Source organism: Haliotis rufescens, unplaced genomic scaffold (genome assembly GCF_023055435.1).
Source record: "Haliotis rufescens isolate VD_foot unplaced genomic scaffold, xgHalRufe1.0.p SCAF_10, whole genome shotgun sequence".
Lineage (NCBI taxonomy): Eukaryota > Metazoa > Mollusca > Gastropoda > Lepetellida > Haliotidae > Haliotis > Haliotis rufescens.
Genome location: NW_025963780.1, coordinates 41,581,190 through 41,606,080, shown reverse-complemented (window position 1 = coordinate 41,606,080; position 24,891 = coordinate 41,581,190). Strand labels below are relative to the sequence as shown.

At 31.4% G+C, this 24,891-nt stretch overlaps 1 protein-coding gene across 1 annotated transcript in view; it reads right to left on the bottom strand.

The window, feature by feature from the left end:
* Positions 1 to 24,891, bottom strand: part of LOC124146738 — a 67,822-nt gene that overhangs the window by 27,894 nt on the left and 15,037 nt on the right. Inside the window, exon 5 of the mRNA XM_048390751.1 lies at positions 24,600 to 24,732. Within this exon, the coding sequence (XP_048246708.1) occupies positions 24,600 to 24,732 (133 nt within the window). The remainder of the gene's footprint in view (positions 1 to 24,599; positions 24,733 to 24,891) is intronic.

Genomic DNA, 24,891 nt, shown 5'->3' with positions numbered 1-24,891 from the left:
TCATCTACAACATACATACATATCATCCACAACATACATGCATATCATCTACAACATACATGCATATCATCTACAGCATACATACATTTCATCTACAACATACATGCATATCATCTACAACATACATGCATATCATCCACAACATAAATGCATATCATCTACAATATACATGCATATCATCTACAACATACATGCGTATCATCTACAACATACATGCATATCATCCACAACATACATACATATCATCTACAACATACATGCATATCATCCACAACATACATGCATATCATCTACAACATACATACATATCATCTACAACATACATGCATATCATCCACAACGTACATACATATCATCTACAACATACATACATATCATCCACAACATACATACATATCATCTACAACATACATGCATATCATCTACAGCATACATGCATATCATCTACAATATACATATATATCATCTACAACATACATGCATATCATCTACAACATACATACATATCATCTACAAGATACATACATATCATCTACAAGATACATGCATATCATCTACAACATACATGCATATCATCTACAACATACATACATATCATCTACAACATACATACATATCATCTACAAGATACATACATATCATCTACAACATACATATATATCATCTACAATATACATGCATATCATCTACAACATACATACATATCATCTACAGCATACATACATACATACCATCTACAACATACATACATATCATCTACAACATACATACATATCATCTACAAGATACATACATATCATCTACAACATACATATATATCATCTACAACATACATACATATCATCTACAACATACATACATATCATCTACAGCATACATACATACATACCATCTACAACATACATACATATCATCTACAATATACATGCATATCATCTACAACATACATGCATATCATCTACAAGATACATGCATATCATCTACAACATACATGCATATCATCTACAACATACATGCATATCATCTACAACATACATACATATCATCTACAACATACATGCATATCATCTACAACATACATACATATCATCTACAACATACATGCATATCATCTACAACATACATGCATATCATCTACAACATACATACATATCATCCACAACATACATGCATATCATCTACAACATACATACATATCATCTACAACATACATACATATCATCTACAACATACATACATACCATCTACAAGATACATGCATATCATCCACAACATATATACATATCATCCACAACATACATACATATCATCCACAACATACATACATATCATCCACAACATACATGTATATCATCTACAAGATACATGAATATCATCTACAACATACATGCATATCATCTACAACATACATGCATATCATCTACAACATACATGCATATCATCTACAACATACATACATATCATCCACAACATACATGCATATCATCTACAACATACATGCATATCATCTACAACATACATACATATCATCTACAACATAGATACATATCATCTACAACATACATGCATATCATCTACAACATACATGCATATCATCTACAACATACATGCATATCATCTACAACATACATGCATATCATCTACAACATACATGCATATCATCTACAACATACATACATATCATCCACAACATACATGCATATCATCTACAACATACATACATATCATCTACAACATACATACATATCATCTACAACATACATACATACCATCTACAACATACATACATATCATCTACAAGATACATGTATATCATCTACAAGATACATGCATATCATCTACAACATACATACATATCATCTACAACATACATACATATCATCTACAAGATACATGCATATCATCTACAACATACATACATATCATCCACAACATACATACATATCATCCACAACATACATACATATCATCCACAACATACATGTATATCATCTACAAGATACATGAATATCATCCACAACATACATGCATATCATCTACAACATACATGCATATCATCCACAACATACATGCATATCATCTACAACATACATACATATCAACTACAACATACATGCATATCATCTACAACATACATGCATATCATCTACAACATACATACATATCATCTACAACATACATACATATCATCTACAACATACATGCATATCATCTACAACATACATGCATATCATCTACAACATACATGCATATCATCTACAACATACATGCATATCATCTACAACATACATGCATATCATCTACAACATACATACATATCATCTACAACATACATCCATATCATCTACAACATACATGCATATCATCTACAACATACATGCATATCATCTACAAGATACATGCATATGATCTACAACATACATGCATATCATCTACAATATACATGCATATCATCTACAACATACATACATATCATCTACAATATACATGCATATCATCTACAAGATACATGAATATCATCCACAACATACATGCATATCATCTACAACATACATGCATATCATCCACAACATACATGCATATCATCTACAACATACATGAATATCATCTACAACATACATACATATCAACTACAACATACATGAATACCATCTACAACATACATGCATATCATCTACAACATACATCCATATCATCTACAACATACATGCATATCATCTACAACATACATGCATATCATCCACAACATACATGAATATCATCCACAACATACATGCATATCATCTACAACATACATGCATATCATCTACAACATACATGCATATCATCCACAACATACATGAATATCATCCACAACATACATGCATATCATCCACAACATACATGAATATCATCCACAACATACATGCATATCATCTACAACATACATGCATATCATCCACAACATACATGCATATCATCCACAACATACATACATATCAACTACAACATACATTCATCCACAACATACATACATATCAACTACAACATACATGCATATCATCCACAACATACATGCATATCATCTACAACATACATGCATATCATCCACAACATACATGCATATCATCTACAACATACATGAATACCATCTACAACATACATGCATATCATCTACAACATACATGCATATCATCTACAACATACATGCATATCATCTACAACATACATACATATCATCTACAACATACATGCATATCATCCACAACATACATACATATCATCCACAACATACATGCATATCATCCACAACATACATACATATCATCCACATCATACATACATATCATCCACAACATACATACATATCATCCACAACATACATGCATATCATCTACAACATACATACATATCATCTACAAGATACATACATATCATCTACAACATACATGCATATCATCCACAACATACATGCATATCATCTACAACATACATGCATATCATCTACAGCATACATACATATCATCCACAACATACATACATATCATCTAAAACATACATACATATCATCCACAACATACATGCATATCATCCACAACATACATGCATATCATCCACAACATACATGCATATCATCCACAACATACATACATATCATCCACAACATACATGCATATCATCCACAACATACATACATATCATCTACAACATACATGCATATCATCTACAACATACATGCATATCATCTACAACATACATACATATCATCCACAACATACATGCATATCATCTACAACATACATGCATATCATCTACAGCATACATACATTTCATCTACAACATACATGCATATCATCTACAACATACATGCATATCATCCACAACATAAATGCATATCATCTACAATATACATGCATATCATCTACAACATACATGCGTATCATCTACAACATACATGCATATCATCCACAACATACATACATATCATCTACAACATACATGCATATCATCCACAACATACATGCATATCATCTACAACATACATACATATCATCTACAACATACATGCATATCATCCACAACGTACATACATATCATCTACAACATACATACATATCATCCACAACATACATACATATCATCTACAACATACATGCATATCATCTACAGCATACATGCATATCATCTACAATATACATATATATCATCTACAACATACATGCATATCATCTACAACATACATACATATCATCTACAAGATACATACATATCATCTACAAGATACATGCATATCATCTACAACATACATGCATATCATCTACAACATACATACATATCATCTACAACATACATACATATCATCTACAAGATACATACATATCATCTACAACATACATATATATCATCTACAATATACATGCATATCATCTACAACATACATACATATCATCTACAGCATACATACATACATACCATCTACAACATACATACATATCATCTACAACATACATACATATCATCTACAAGATACATACATATCATCTACAACATACATATATATCATCTACAACATACATACATATCATCTACAACATACATACATATCATCTACAGCATACATACATACATACCATCTACAACATACATACATATCATCTACAATATACATGCATATCATCTACAACATACATGCATATCATCTACAAGATACATGCATATCATCTACAACATACATGCATATCATCTACAAGATACATGCATATCATCTACAACATACATACATATCATCTACAACATACATGCATATCATCTACAACATACATACATATCATCTACAACATACATGCATATCATCTACAACATACATGCATATCATCTACAACATACATACATATCATCCACAACATACATGCATATCATCTACAACATACATACATATCATCTACAACATACATACATATCATCTACAACATACATACATACCATCTACAAGATACATGCATATCATCCACAACATATATACATATCATCCACAACATACATACATATCATCCACAACATACATACATATCATCCACAACATACATGTATATCATCTACAAGATACATGAATATCATCTACAACATACATGCATATCATCTACAACATACATGCATATCATCTACAACATACATGCATATCATCTACAACATACATACATATCATCCACAACATACATGCATATCATCTACAACATACATGCATATCATCTACAACATACATACATATCATCTACAACATAGATACATATCATCTACAACATACATGCATATCATCTACAACATACATGCATATCATCTACAACATACATGCATATCATCTACAACATACATGCATATCATCTACAACATACATGCATATCATCTACAACATACATACATATCATCCACAACATACATGCATATCATCTACAACATACATACATATCATCTACAACATACATACATATCATCTACAACATACATACATACCATCTACAACATACATACATATCATCTACAAGATACATGTATATCATCTACAAGATACATGCATATCATCTACAACATACATACATATCATCTACAACATACATACATATCATCTACAAGATACATGCATATCATCTACAACATACATACATATCATCCACAACATACATACATATCATCCACAACATACATACATATCATCCACAACATACATGTATATCATCTACAAGATACATGAATATCATCCACAACATACATGCATATCATCTACAACATACATGCATATCATCCACAACATACATGCATATCATCTACAACATACATACATATCAACTACAACATACATGCATATCATCTACAACATACATGCATATCATCTACAACATACATACATATCATCTACAACATACATACATATCATCTACAACATACATGCATATCATCTACAACATACATGCATATCATCTACAACATACATGCATATCATCTACAACATACATGCATATCATCTACAACATACATGCATATCATCTACAACATACATACATATCATCTACAACATACATCCATATCATCTACAACATACATGCATATCATCTACAACATACATGCATATCATCTACAAGATACATGCATATGATCTACAACATACATGCATATCATCTACAATATACATGCATATCATCTACAACATACATACATATCATCTACAATATACATGCATATCATCTACAAGATACATGAATATCATCCACAACATACATGCATATCATCTACAACATACATGCATATCATCCACAACATACATGCATATCATCTACAACATACATGAATATCATCTACAACATACATACATATCAACTACAACATACATGAATACCATCTACAACATACATGCATATCATCTACAACATACATCCATATCATCTACAACATACATGCATATCATCTACAACATACATGCATATCATCCACAACATACATGAATATCATCCACAACATACATGCATATCATCTACAACATACATGCATATCATCTACAACATACATGCATATCATCCACAACATACATGAATATCATCCACAACATACATGCATATCATCCACAACATACATGAATATCATCCACAACATACATGCATATCATCTACAACATACATGCATATCATCCACAACATACATGCATATCATCCACAACATACATACATATCAACTACAACATACATTCATCCACAACATACATACATATCAACTACAACATACATGCATATCATCCACAACATACATGCATATCATCTACAACATACATGCATATCATCCACAACATACATGCATATCATCTACAACATACATGAATACCATCTACAACATACATGCATATCATCTACAACATACATGCATATCATCTACAACATACATGCATATCATCTACAACATACATACATATCATCTACAACATACATGCATATCATCCACAACATACATACATATCATCCACAACATACATGCATATCATCCACAACATACATACATATCATCCACATCATACATACATATCATCCACAACATACATACATATCATCCACAACATACATGCATATCATCTACAACATACATACATATCATCTACAAGATACATACATATCATCTACAACATACATGCATATCATCCACAACATACATGCATATCATCTACAACATACATGCATATCATCTACAGCATACATACATATCATCTACAGCATACATACATATCATCTACAACATACATACATATCATCCACAACATACATACATATCATCTACAACATACATACATATCATCTACAAGATACATGAATATCATCCACAACATACATACATATCATCTAAAACATACATACATATCATCCACAACATACATGCATATCATCCACAACATACATGCATATCATCCACAACATACATGCATATCATCCACAACATACATACATATCATCCACAACATACATGCATATCATCCACAACATACATACATATCATCTACAACATACATGCATATCATCTACAACATACATGCATATCATCTACAACATACATACATATCATCCACAACATACATGCATATCATCTACAACATACATGCATATCATCTACAGCATACATACATTTCATCTACAACATACATGCATATCATCTACAACATACATGCATATCATCCACAACATAAATGCATATCATCTACAATATACATGCATATCATCTACAACATACATGCGTATCATCTACAACATACATGCATATCATCCACAACATACATACATATCATCTACAAGATACATGCATATCATCCACAACATACATGCATATCATCTACAACATACATACATATCATCTACAACATACATGCATATCATCCACAACATACATACATATCATCTACAACATACATACATATCATCCACAACATACATACATATCATCTACAACATACATGCATATCATCTACAGCATACATGCATATCATCTACAATATACATACATATCATCTACAACATACATGCATATCATCTACAACATACATACATATCATCTACAAGATACATACATATCATCTACAAGATACATGCATATCATCTACAACATACATGCATATCATCTACAACATACATACATATCATCTACAACATACATACATATCATCTACAAGATACATACATATCATCTACAACATACATATATATCATCTACAATATACATGCATATCATCTACAACATACATACATATCATCTACAGCATACATACATACATACCATCTACAACATACATACATATCATCTACAACATACATGCATATCATCTACAAGATACATACATATCATCTACAACATACATATATATCATCTACAACATACATACATATCATCTACAACATACATACATATCATCTACAGCATACATACATACATACCATCTACAACATACATACATATCATCTACAATATACATGCATATCATCTACAACATACATGCATATCATCTACAAGATACATGCATATCATCTACAACATACATGCATATCATCTACAACATACATGCATATCATCTACAACATACATACATATCATCTACAACATACATGCATATCATCTACAACATACATACATATCATCTACAACATACATGCATATCATCTACAACATACATGCATATCATCTACAACATACATACATATCATCCACAACATACATGCATATCATCTACAACATACATACATATCATCTACAACATACATACATATCATCTACAACATACATACATACCATCTACAACATACATACATATCATCTACAAGATACATGTATATCATCTACAAGATACATGCATATCATCTACAACATACATACATATCATCTACAACATACATACATATCATCTACAAGATACATGCATATCATCCACAACATATATACATATCATCCACAACATACATACATATCATCCACAACATACATACATATCATCCACAACATACATGTATATCATCTACAAGATACATGAATATCATCTACAACATACATGCATATCATCTACAACATACATGCATATCATCTACAACATACATGCATATCATCTACAACATACATACATATCATCCACAACATACATGCATATCATCTACAACATACATGCATATCATCTACAACATACATACATATCATCTACAACATACATACATATCATCTACAACATACATGCATATCATCTACAACATACATGCATATCATCTACAACATACATGCATATCATCTACAACATACATGCATATCATATACAACATACATGCATATCATCTACAACATACATACATATCATCCACAACATACATGCATATCATCTACAACATACATACATATCATCTACAACATACATACATATCATCTACAACATACATACATACCATCTACAACATACATACATATCATCTACAAGATACATGTATATCATCTACAAGATACATGCATATCATCTACAACATACATACATATCATCTACAACATACATACATATCATCTACAAGATACATGCATATCATCTAGAACATACATACATATCATCCACAACATACATACATATCATCCACAACATACATACATATCATCCACAACATACATGTATATCATCTACAAGATACATGAATATCATCCACAACATACATGCATATCATCTACAACATACATGCATATCATCCACAACATACATGCATATCATCTACAACATACATACATATCAACTACAACATACATGCATATCATCTACAACATACATGCATATCATCTACAACATACATACATATCATCTACAACATACATACATATCATCTACAACATACATGCATATCATCTACAACATACATGCATATCATATACAACATACATGCATATCATCTACAACATACATACATATCATCCACAACATACATGCATATCATCTACAACATACATACATATCATCTACAACATACATACATATCATCTACAACATACATACATACCATCTACAACATACATACATATCATCTACAAGATACATGTATATCATCTACAAGATACATGCATATCATCTACAACATACATACATATCATCTACAACATACATACATATCATCTACAAGATACATGCATATCATCTAGAACATACATACATATCATCCACAACATACATACATATCATCCACAACATACATACATATCATCCACAACATACATGTATATCATCTACAAGATACATGAATATCATCCACAACATACATGCATATCATCTACAACATACATGCATATCATCCACAACATACATGCATATCATCTACAACATACATACATATCAACTACAACATACATGCATATCATCTACAACATACATGCATATCATCTACAACATACATACATATCATCTACAACATACATACATATCATCTACAACATACATGCATATCATCTACAACATACATGCATATCATCTACAACATACATGCATATCATCTACAACATACATGCATATCATCTACAACATACATGCATATCATCTACAACATACATACATATCATCTACAACATACATGCATATCATCTACAACATACATGCATATCATCTACAACATACATGCATATCATCTACAAGATACATGCATATGATCTACAACATACATGCATATCATCTACAATATACATGCATATCATCTACAACATACATACATATCATCTACAATATACATGCATATCATCTACAAGATACATGAATATCATCCACAACATACATGCATATCATCTACAACATACATGCATATCATCCACAACATACATGCATATCATCTACAACATACATGAATATCATCTACAACATACATACATATCAACTACAACATACATGAATACCATCTACAACATACATGCATATCATCTACAACATACATGCATATCATCTACAACATACATGCATATCATCTACAACATACATGCATATCATCCACAACATACATGAATATCATCCACAACATACATGCATATCATCTACAACATACATGCATATCATCTACAACATACATGCATATCATCCACAACATATATGAATATCATCCACAACATACATGCATATCATCCACAACATACATGAATATCATCCACAACATACATGCATATCATCTACAACATACATGCATATCATCCACAACATACATGCATATCATCCACAACATACATACATATCAACTACAACATACATGCATATCATCCACAACATACATGCATATCATCTACAACATACATGCATATCATCCACAACTTACATGCATATCATCTACAACATACATGAATACCATCTACAACATACATGCATATCATCTACAACATACATGCATATCATCTACAACATACATGCATATCATCTACAACATACATACATATCATCTACAACATACATGCATATCATCCACAACATACATGAATATCATCCACAACATACATGCATATCATCCACAACATACATGAATATCATCCACAACATACATGCATATCATCTACAACATACATGCATATCATCCACAACATACATGCATATCATCCACAACATACATACATATCAACTACAACATACATGCATATCATCCACAACATACATGCATATCATCTACAACATACATGCATATCATCCACAACATACATGCATATCATCTACAACATACATGAATACCATCTACAACATACATGCATATCATCTACAACATACATGCATATCATCTACAATATACATGCATATCATCTACAACATACATACATATCATCTACAATATACATGCATATCATCTACAAGATACATGAATATCATCCACAACATACATGCATATCATCCACAACATACATGCATATCATCTACAACATACATGAATATCATCTACAACATACATACATATCAACTACAACATAAATGAATACCATCTACAACATACATGCATATCATCTACAACATACATGCATATCATCTACAACATACATGCATATCATCTACAACATACATGCATATCATCCACAACATACATGAATATCATCCACAACATACATGCATATCATCTACAATATACATGCATATCATCTGCAACATACATGCATACCATCTACAACATACATACATATCATCTACAATATAGATACATATCATCTACAACATACATGCATACCATCTACAACATACATACATATCATCTACAACATACATGCATATCATCTACAACATACATGCATACCATCTACAACATACATACATATCATCTACAACATACATGCATATCATCTACAACATACATGCATATCATCTACAATATACATGCATATCATCTACAACATACATGCATATCATCTACAAGATACATGCATATCATCTACAACATACATGCATATCATCTACAACATACATGCATATCATCTACAACATACATACATATCATCTACAACATACATGCATATCATCTACAACATACATACATATCATCTACAACATACATGCATATCATCTACAACATACATGCATATCATCTACAACATACATACATATCATCCACAACATACATGCATATCATCTACAACATACATACATATCATCTACAACATACATACATATCATCTACAACATACATACATACCATCTACAACATACATACATATCATCTACAAGATACATGTATATCATCTACAAGATACATGCATATCATCTACAACATACATACATATCATCTACAACATACATACATATCATCTACAAGATACATGCATATCATCCACAACATACATACATATCATCCACAACATACATACATATCATCCACAACATACATACATATCATCCACAACATACATGTATATCATCTACAAGATACATGAATATCATCCACAACATACATGCATATCATCTACAACATACATGCATATCATCCACAACATACATGCATATCATCTACAACATACATGCATATCAACTACAACATACATGCATATCATCTACAACATACATGCATATCATCTACAACATACATGCATATCATCTACAAGATACATGCATATCATCTACAACATACATGCATATCATCTACAATATACATGCATATCATCTACAACATACATACATATCATCTACAATATACATGCATATCATCTACAAGATACATGAATATCATCCACAACATACATGCATATCATCTACAACATACATGCATATCATCCACAACATACATGCATATCATCTACAACATACATGAATATCATCTACAACATACATACATATCAACTACAAGATACATGAATACCATCTACAACATACATGCATATCATCTACAACATACATGCATATCATCTACAACATACATGCATATCATCTACAACATACATGCATATCATCCACAACATACATGAATATCATCCACAACATACATGCATATCATCTACAACATACATGCATATCATCTACAACATACATGCATATCATCCACAACATACATGAATATCATCCACAACATACATGCATATCATCCACAACATACATGAATATCATCCACAACATACATGCATATCATCTACAACATACATGCATATCATCCACAACATACATGCATATCATCCACAACATACATACATATCAACTACAACATACATGCATATCATCCACAACATACATGCATATCATCTACAACATACATGCATATCATCCACAACATACATGCATATCATCTACAACATACATGAATACCATCTACAACATACATGCATATCATCTACAACATACATGCATATCATCTACAACATACATGCATATCATCTACAACATACATACATATCATCTACAACATACATGCATATCATCCACAACATACATGCATATCATCCACAACATACATGCATATCATCTACAACATACATGAATACAATCTACAACATACATGCATATCATCTACAACATACATGCATATCATCTACAACATACATGCATATCATCCACAACATACATACATATCATCTACAACATACATGCATATCATCCACAACATACATGCATATCATCCACAACATACATACATATCATCTACAACATACATGCATATCATCTACAACATACATGCATATCATCTACAACATACATACATATCAACTACAACATACATACATATCATCTACAACATACATACATATCATCTACAACATACATGCATATCATCTACAATATACATGCATATCATCTACAAGATACATGAATATCATCCACAACATACATGCATATCATCTACAACATACATGCATATCATCCACAACATACATGCATATCATCTACAACATACATACATATCAACTACAACATACATACATATCATCTACAACATACATACATATCATCTACAACATACATACATATCATCTACAATATACATGCATTTCATCTACAAGATACATGAATATCATCCACAACATACATGCATATCATCTACAACATACATGCATATCATCCACAACATACATGCATATCATCAACAACATACATGCATATCATCTACAACATACATGCATATCATCCACAACATACATGCATATCATCTACAACATACATGCATATCATCTACAACATACATACATATCATCTACAACATACATGCATATCATCTACAGCATACATACATATCATCTACAAGATACATGCATATCATCTACAACATACATACATATCATCTACAACATACATACATATCATCTACAAGATACATGCATATCATCTACAACATTCATACATATCATCTACAAGATACATGCATATCATCTACAACATACATACATATCATCTACAACATACATGCATATCATCCACAACATACATACATATCATCTACAAGATACATACATATCATCTACAAGATACATACATATCATCTACAAGATACATACATATCATCTACAGCATACATGCATATCATCTACAACATACATGAATATCATCCACAACATACATACATATCATCTACAACATACATACATATCATCTACAAGATACATGCATATCAACTCCAACATACATGCATATCATCTACAACATACATACATATCACCTACAACATACATGCATATCATCTACAAGATACATGCATATCATCAACAACATACATGCATATCATCTACAACATACATGCATATCATCCACAACATACATGCATATCATCTACAACATACATACATATCATCTACAACATACATGCATATCATCTACAGCATACATACATATCATCTACAAGATACATGCATATCATCTACAACATACATACATATCATCTACAACATACATACATATCATCTACAAGATACATGCATATCATCTACAAGATACATGAATATCATCCACAACATACATGCATATCATCTACAACATACATACATATCATCTACAACATACATGCATATCATCTACAACATACATGCATATCATCTACAACATACATGCATATCATCTACAAGATACATGCATATCATCTACAACATACATACATATCATCTACAACATACATGCATATCATCTACAACATACATGCATATCATCCACAACATACATACATATCATCTACAAGATACATGCATATCATCTACAAGATACATGAATATCATCCACAACATACATACATATCATCTACAACATACATACATATCATCTACAAGATACATGCATATCATCTACAAGATACATGCATATCATCTACAACATACATGCATATCATCTACAACATACATGAATATCATCCACAACATACATAGATATCATCTACAACATACATACATATCATCTACAACATACATACATATCATCTACAAGATACATGCATATCATCTACAACATACATGCATATCATCTACAACATACATGCATATCATCTACAACATACATGCATATCATCTACAACATACATGAATATCATCTACAACATACATGCATATCATCTACAACATACATGCATATCATCTACAACATACATACATATCATCTACAACATACATACATATCATCTACAACATACATGCATATCATCTACAAGATACATGAATATCATCTACAAGATACATGAATATCATCTACAAGATACATGCATATCATCTACAAGATACATGCATATCATCTACAACATACATGCATATCATCTACAACATACATGAATATCATCTACAACATACATGCATATCATCTACAAGATACATGAATATCATCTACAACATACATGCATATCATCTACAACATACATGCATATCATCTACAACATACATGAATATCATCTACAACATACATGAATATCATCTACAAGATACATGCATATCATCTACAAGATACATGCATATCATCTACAACATACATGCATATCATCTACAACATAGATGAATATCATCTTCAACATACATGCATATCATCTACAAGATACATGAATATCATCTACAAGATACATGAATATCATCCACAACATACATGCATATCATCTACAACATACATGCATATCATCTACAATATACATGCATATCATCTACAACATACATACATATCATCTTCAAGATACATACATATCATCTACAAGATACATGAATATCATCTACAAGATACATGAATATCATCTACAAGATACATACATATCATCTACGAGATACATACATATCATCTACAAGATACATACATATCATCTACAATATACATACATATCATCTACAATATACATGCATATCATCTACAATATACATGCATATCATCTACAAGATACATGAATATCATCCACAACATACATGCATATCATCTACAACATACATGCATATCATCTACAACATACATGCATATCATCTACAACATACATGCATATCATCTACAAGATACATGAATATCATCTACAAGATAAATGAATATCATCCACAACATACATGCATATCATCTACAAGATACATACATATCATCTACAAGATACATACATATCATCTACAATATACATACATATCATCTACAATATACATGTATATCATCCACAAGATACATGAATATCATCCACAACATACATGCATATCATCTACAACATACATGCATATCATCTACAACATACATGCATATCATCTACAACATACATGCATATCATCTACAAGATACATGAATATCATCTACAAGATACATGAATATCATCCACAACATACATGCATATCATCTACAAGATACATACATATCATCTACAAGATACATACATATCCTCTACAATATACATACATATCATCTACAATATACATGCATATCATCCACAAGATACATGAATATCATCCACAACATACATGCATATCATCTACAACATACATCCATATCATCTACAACATACATGCATATCATCTACAACATACATGCATATTATCTACAAGATACATGAATATCATCTACAGCATACATGCATATCATCTACAGCATACATGCATATCATCTACAAAATACATGCATATCATCTACAACATACATACATATCATCTACAACATACATACATATCATCTACAACATACATGCATATCATCTACAAGATACATGAATATCATCTACAGCATACATGCATATCATCTACAGCATACATGCATATCATCTACAACATACATGCATATCATCTACAAGATACATGAATATCATCCACAACATACATGCATATCATCTACAACATACATACATATCATCTACAACATACATGCATATCATCTACAACATACATGCATATCATCTACAACATACATGCATATCATCTACAACATACATGCATATCATCTACAACATACATACATATCATCTACAACATACATGCATATCATCTACAACATACATGCATATCATCCACAACATACATACATATCATCTACAAGATACATGCATATCATCTACAAGATACATGAATATCATCCACAACATACATACATATCATCTACAACATACATACATATCATCTACAAGATACATGCATATCATCTACAAGATACATGCATATCATCTACAACATACATGCATATCATCTACAACATACATGAATATCATCCACAACATACATAGATATCATCTACAACATACATACATATCATCTACAACATACATACATATCATCTACAAGATACATGCATATCATCTACAACATACATGCATATCATCTACAACATACATGCATATCATCTACAACATACATGCATATCATCTACAACATACATGAATATCATCTACAACATACATGCATATCATCTACAACATACATGCATATCATCTACAACATACATACATATCATCTACAACATACATACATATCATCTACAACATACATGCATATCATCTACAAGATACATGAATATCATCTACAAGATACATGAATATCATCTACAAGATACATGCATATCATCTACAAGATACATGCATATCATCTACAACATACATGCATATCATCTACAACATACATGAATATCATCTACAACATACATGCATATCATCTACAAGATACATGAATATCATCTACAACATACATGCATATCATCTACAACATACATGCATATCATCTACAACATACATGAATATCATCTACAACATACATGAATATCATCTACAAGATACATGCATATCATCTACAAGATACATGCATATCATCTACAACATACATGCATATCATCTACAACATAGATGAATATCATCTTCAACATACATGCATATCATCTACAAGATACATGAATATCATCTACAAGATACATGAATATCATCCACAACATACATGCATATCATCTACAACATACATGCATATCATCTACAATATACATGCATATCATCTACAACATACATACATATCATCTTCAAGATACATACATATCATCTACAAGATACATGAATATCATCTACAAGATACATGCATATCATCTACAAGATACATACATATCATCTACGAGATACATACATATCATCTACAAGATACATACATATCATCTACAATATACATACATATCATCTACAATATACATGCATATCATCTACAATATACATGCATATCATCTACAAGATACATGAATATCATCCACAACATACATGCATATCATCTACAACATACATGCATATCATCTACAACATACATGCATATCATCTACAACATACATGCATATCATCTACAAGATACATGAATATCATCTACAAGATACATGAATATCATCCACAACATACATGCATATCATCTACAAGATACATACATATCATCTACAAGATACATACATATCATCTACAATATACATACATATCATCTACAATATACATGCATATCATCCACAAGATACATGAATATCATCCACAACATACATGCATATCATCTACAACATACATGCATATCATCTACAACATACATGCATATCATCTACAACATACATGCATATCATCTACAACATACATACATATCATCTACAAGATACATGAATATCATCCACAACATACATGCATATCATCTACAAGATACATACATATCATCTACAAGATACATACATATCATCTACAATATACATACATATCATCTACAATATACATGCATATCATCCACAAGATACATGAATATCATCCACAACATACATGCATATCATCTACAACATACATACATATCATCTACAACATACATGCATATCATCTACAACATACATGCATATTATCTACAAGATACATGAATATCATCTACAGCATACATGCATATCATCTACAGCATACATGCATATCATCTACAAAATACATGCATATCATCTACAACATACATACATATCATCTACAACATACATACATATCATCTACAACATACATGCATATCATCTACAAGATACATGAATATCATCTACAGCATACATGCATATCATCTACAGCATACATGCATATCATCTACAACATACATGCATATCATCTACAATATACATGCATATCATCCACAACATACATGCATATCATCTACAACATACATACATATCATCTACAACATACATGCATATCATCTACAACATACATACATATCATCTACAACATACATGCATATCATCTACAATATACATGCATATCATCTACAAGATACATGCATATCATCTACAGCATACATGCATATCATCTACAACATACATGCATATCATCTACAACATACATACATATCATCTACAACATACATACATATCATCTACAAGATACATGCATATCATCTACAACATACATGCATATCATCTACAACATACATGCATATCATCTACAATATACATGCATATCATCCACAACATACATACATATCATCCACAACATACATGCATATCATCTACAACATACATACATATCATCTACAACATACATACATATCATCCACAACATACATGAATATCATCAACAACATACATACATATCATCTACAACATACATGCATATCATCTACAACATACATGAATATCATCCACAACATACATACATATCATCTACAACATACATACATATCATCTACAACATACATGCATATCATCTACAACATACATGCATATCATCTACAAGATACATGCATATCATCTACAACATACATGCATATCATCTACAACATACATACATATCAACTACAACATACATACATATCATCTACAACATACATACATATCATCTACAACATACATACATATCATCCACAACATACATGCATATCATCTACAAGATACATGCATATCATCTACAAGATACATGCATATCATCTACAACATACATGCATATCATCTACAAGATACATGAATATCATCTACAACATACATGCATATCATCTACAACATACATCCATATCATCTACAACATACATACATATCATCTACAACATACATACATATCATCCACAACATACATGCATATCATCTACAAGATACATGCATATCATCTACAACATACATGCATATCATCTACAAGATACATGCATATCATCTACAACATACATACATATCATCTACAACATACATACATATCATCTACAAGATACATGCATATCATCTACAAGATACATGAATATCATCCACAACATACATGCATATCATCTACAACATACAAACATATCATCTACAACATACATGCATATCATCTACAACATACATGCATATCATCTACAACATACATGCATATCATCTACAACATACATGCATATCATCTACAACATACATACATATCATCTACAACATACATGCATATCATCTACAACATACATGCATATCATCCACAACATACATACATATCATCTACAAGATACATGCATATCATCTACAAGATACATGAATATCATCCACAACATACATACATATCATCTACAACATACATACATATCATCTACAAGATACATGCATATCATCTACAAGATACATGCATATCATCTACAACATACATGCATATCATCTACAACATACATGAATATCATCCACAACATACATAGATATCATCTACAACATACATACATATCATCTACAACATACATACATATCATCTACAAGATACATGCATATCATCTACAACATACATGCATATCATCTACAAGATACATGCATATCATCTACAACATACATGCATATCATCTACAACATACATGAATATCATCTACAACATACATGCATATCATCTACAGCATACATGCATATCATCTACAAGATACATGCATATCATCTACAAGATACATGCATATCATCTACAAGATACATGCATATCATCTACAAGATACATGCATATCATCTACAAGATACATGCATATCATCTACAAGATACATGCATATCATCTACAAGATACATGCATATCATCTACAACATACATGCATATCATCTACAAGATACATGCGTATCATCTACAAGATACATGCATATCATCTACAAGATACATGCATATCATCTACAACATACATGCATATCATCTACAACATACATGAATATCATCTACAACATACATGCATATCATCTACAAGATACATGAATATCATCTACAACATACATGCATATCATCTACAACATACATGCATATCATCTACAACATACATGAATATCATCTACAACATACATGAATATCATCTACAAGATACATGCATATCATCTACAAGATACATGCATATCATCTACAACATACATGCATATCATCTACAACATAGATGAATATCATCTTCAACATACATGCATATCATCTACAAGATACATGAATATCATCTACAAGATACATGAATATCATCCACAACATACATGCATATCATCTACAATATACATGCATATCATCTACAACATACATGCATATCATCTACAACATACATACATATCATCTACAAGATACATACATATCACCTACAAGATACATGAATATCATCTACAAGATACATGAATATCATCTACAAGATACATACATATCATCTACAAGATACATACATATCATCTACAAGATACATGAATATCATCTACAATATACATACATATCATCTACAATATACATGCATATCATCTACAATATACATGCATATCATCTACAAGATACATGAATATCATCCACAACATACATGCATATCATCTACAACATACATGCATATCATCTACAACATACATGCATATCATCTACAACATACATGCATATCATCTACAAGATACATGAATATCATCTACAAGATACATGAATATCATCCACAACATACATGCATATCATCTACAACATACATGCATATCATCTACAACATACATGCATATCATCTACAACATACATACATATCATCTACAACATACATGCATATCATCTACAACATACATGCATATTATCTACAAGATACATGAATATCATCTACAGCATACATGCATATCATCTACAGCATACATGCATATCATCTACAACATACACGCATATCATCTACAACATACATACATATCATCTACAACATACATACATATCATCTACAACATACATGCATATCATCTACAAGATACATGAATATCATCTACAGCATACATGCATATCATCTACAGCATACATGCATATCATCTACAACATACATGCATATCATCTACAATATACATGCATATCATCTACAACATACATATATACCATCTACAACATACATGCATATCATCTACAAGATACATGCATATCATCTACAACATACATGCATATCATCTAAAACACACATGCATATCAACTCCAACATACATGCATACCATCTACAACATACATGGATATCATCTACAACATACATGCATATCATCTACAACATACATGCATATCATCTACAACATACATGCATATCATCTACAACATACATACATATCATCTACAAGATACATGCATATCATCTACAACATACATACATATCATCTACAACATACATGCATATCATCTACAACTTAATACATATCATCTACAACATACATGCATATCATCTACAACATACATACATATCATCTACAACATACATGCATATCATGTACAACATACATGCATATCATCTACAACATACATGCATATCATCTACAACATACATGCATATCATCTACAATATACATGCATATCATCTACAACATACATGCATATTATCTAATATTGGCTTTTGTCAGTGTGGAAACGACAAATTGATAATAACATTACTTATTCATTTAAAAATAAATAAATTGTGTGCTATACCCGAGAAACTGAAATTTGTTTTAATGTGTATAACTGTAGCGGTGCACGTGATCACGTGGCACGTGCTATTAAGACGATGGCGATAACTGGTAAGTCGACGGGAAAGTTCTATTTCCACTGTTTTGATTCCCTATCGTAGCGTTATAACAGAAATCAACTGAGTCTTATTCCACGGACAGAAATAAGCGCATAAGCTCATAATTTCACAAATGTTATTGGTACAGTTAACTTTGTACACGGAATATGTCAGAAATAAAATGGCGACAACTGGTCAGTGACACGCACACACGCACACATGCATCCCCATACACTGCCGCACGCACACACACGCACACATCCACACCGCGCGCACACACGCACACATGCACCCCCACACACACGCCGCACGCACACATGCACGAAAACACACGCACACGCACGTGCATGAATTTTGCTATATAAGTGCAATGATCTTGAACACGACGTTAAACCCCATTTCAATTGAACACACTTACATACTGACATACCACCGGACTAGTATACCTGCATGTACGCCAGTTTACTTGCATACCAACTGATCACCGTACTAACTTATAGTCCAGATACATACTAGTGTACCTTAGTAATTACTGCCATTCCAGTCTAGCATACTGGAACATATTGGTAAACAGTTGGCAAAACTCTGGGGGAACGGGTGGCCCAGTCGTCTAAGGCGCCGCAATTTGCTCTGCACTCCTTGGACACGCCCATAAACCTATGATTGTGGGATCAAACTCGATTTTGTTTCTAGGTTTGTCAGCACCATTTCCGTGCCCGTAGGTTTCACCGAAGTGGTCTTAGACCTGCTCCCACATTGAGCTGACACGCCGTGATATAACTGGGATACTGTTCAAAGCGGCCTTGAACCCAACTCACTCACTCACTCTGATCACCTCGAATGGACTGCAGCTTGAAGAGCCGGCTCTGCGACTTCGATGCCGTTGACATGGGCAGAGTGTACAGCTGCAGTTCATACAGGTGGTCTATGCCGCCTTCAAAACCTAGCAGTTTCTTCCTGAACGTCAGCTGAAATTGAAGTTTGTTACCGGTTGTATTTGTTTGTTTGTTTTTTTGTTGTTTAACGCCACACTCAGCACTATTCCAGCTATATGACGGCGGTCTGTAAATAATCCAGTCTGGACCAGAAAATGCAGTGATTGACATCATGAGTACTATCCCTGCAAT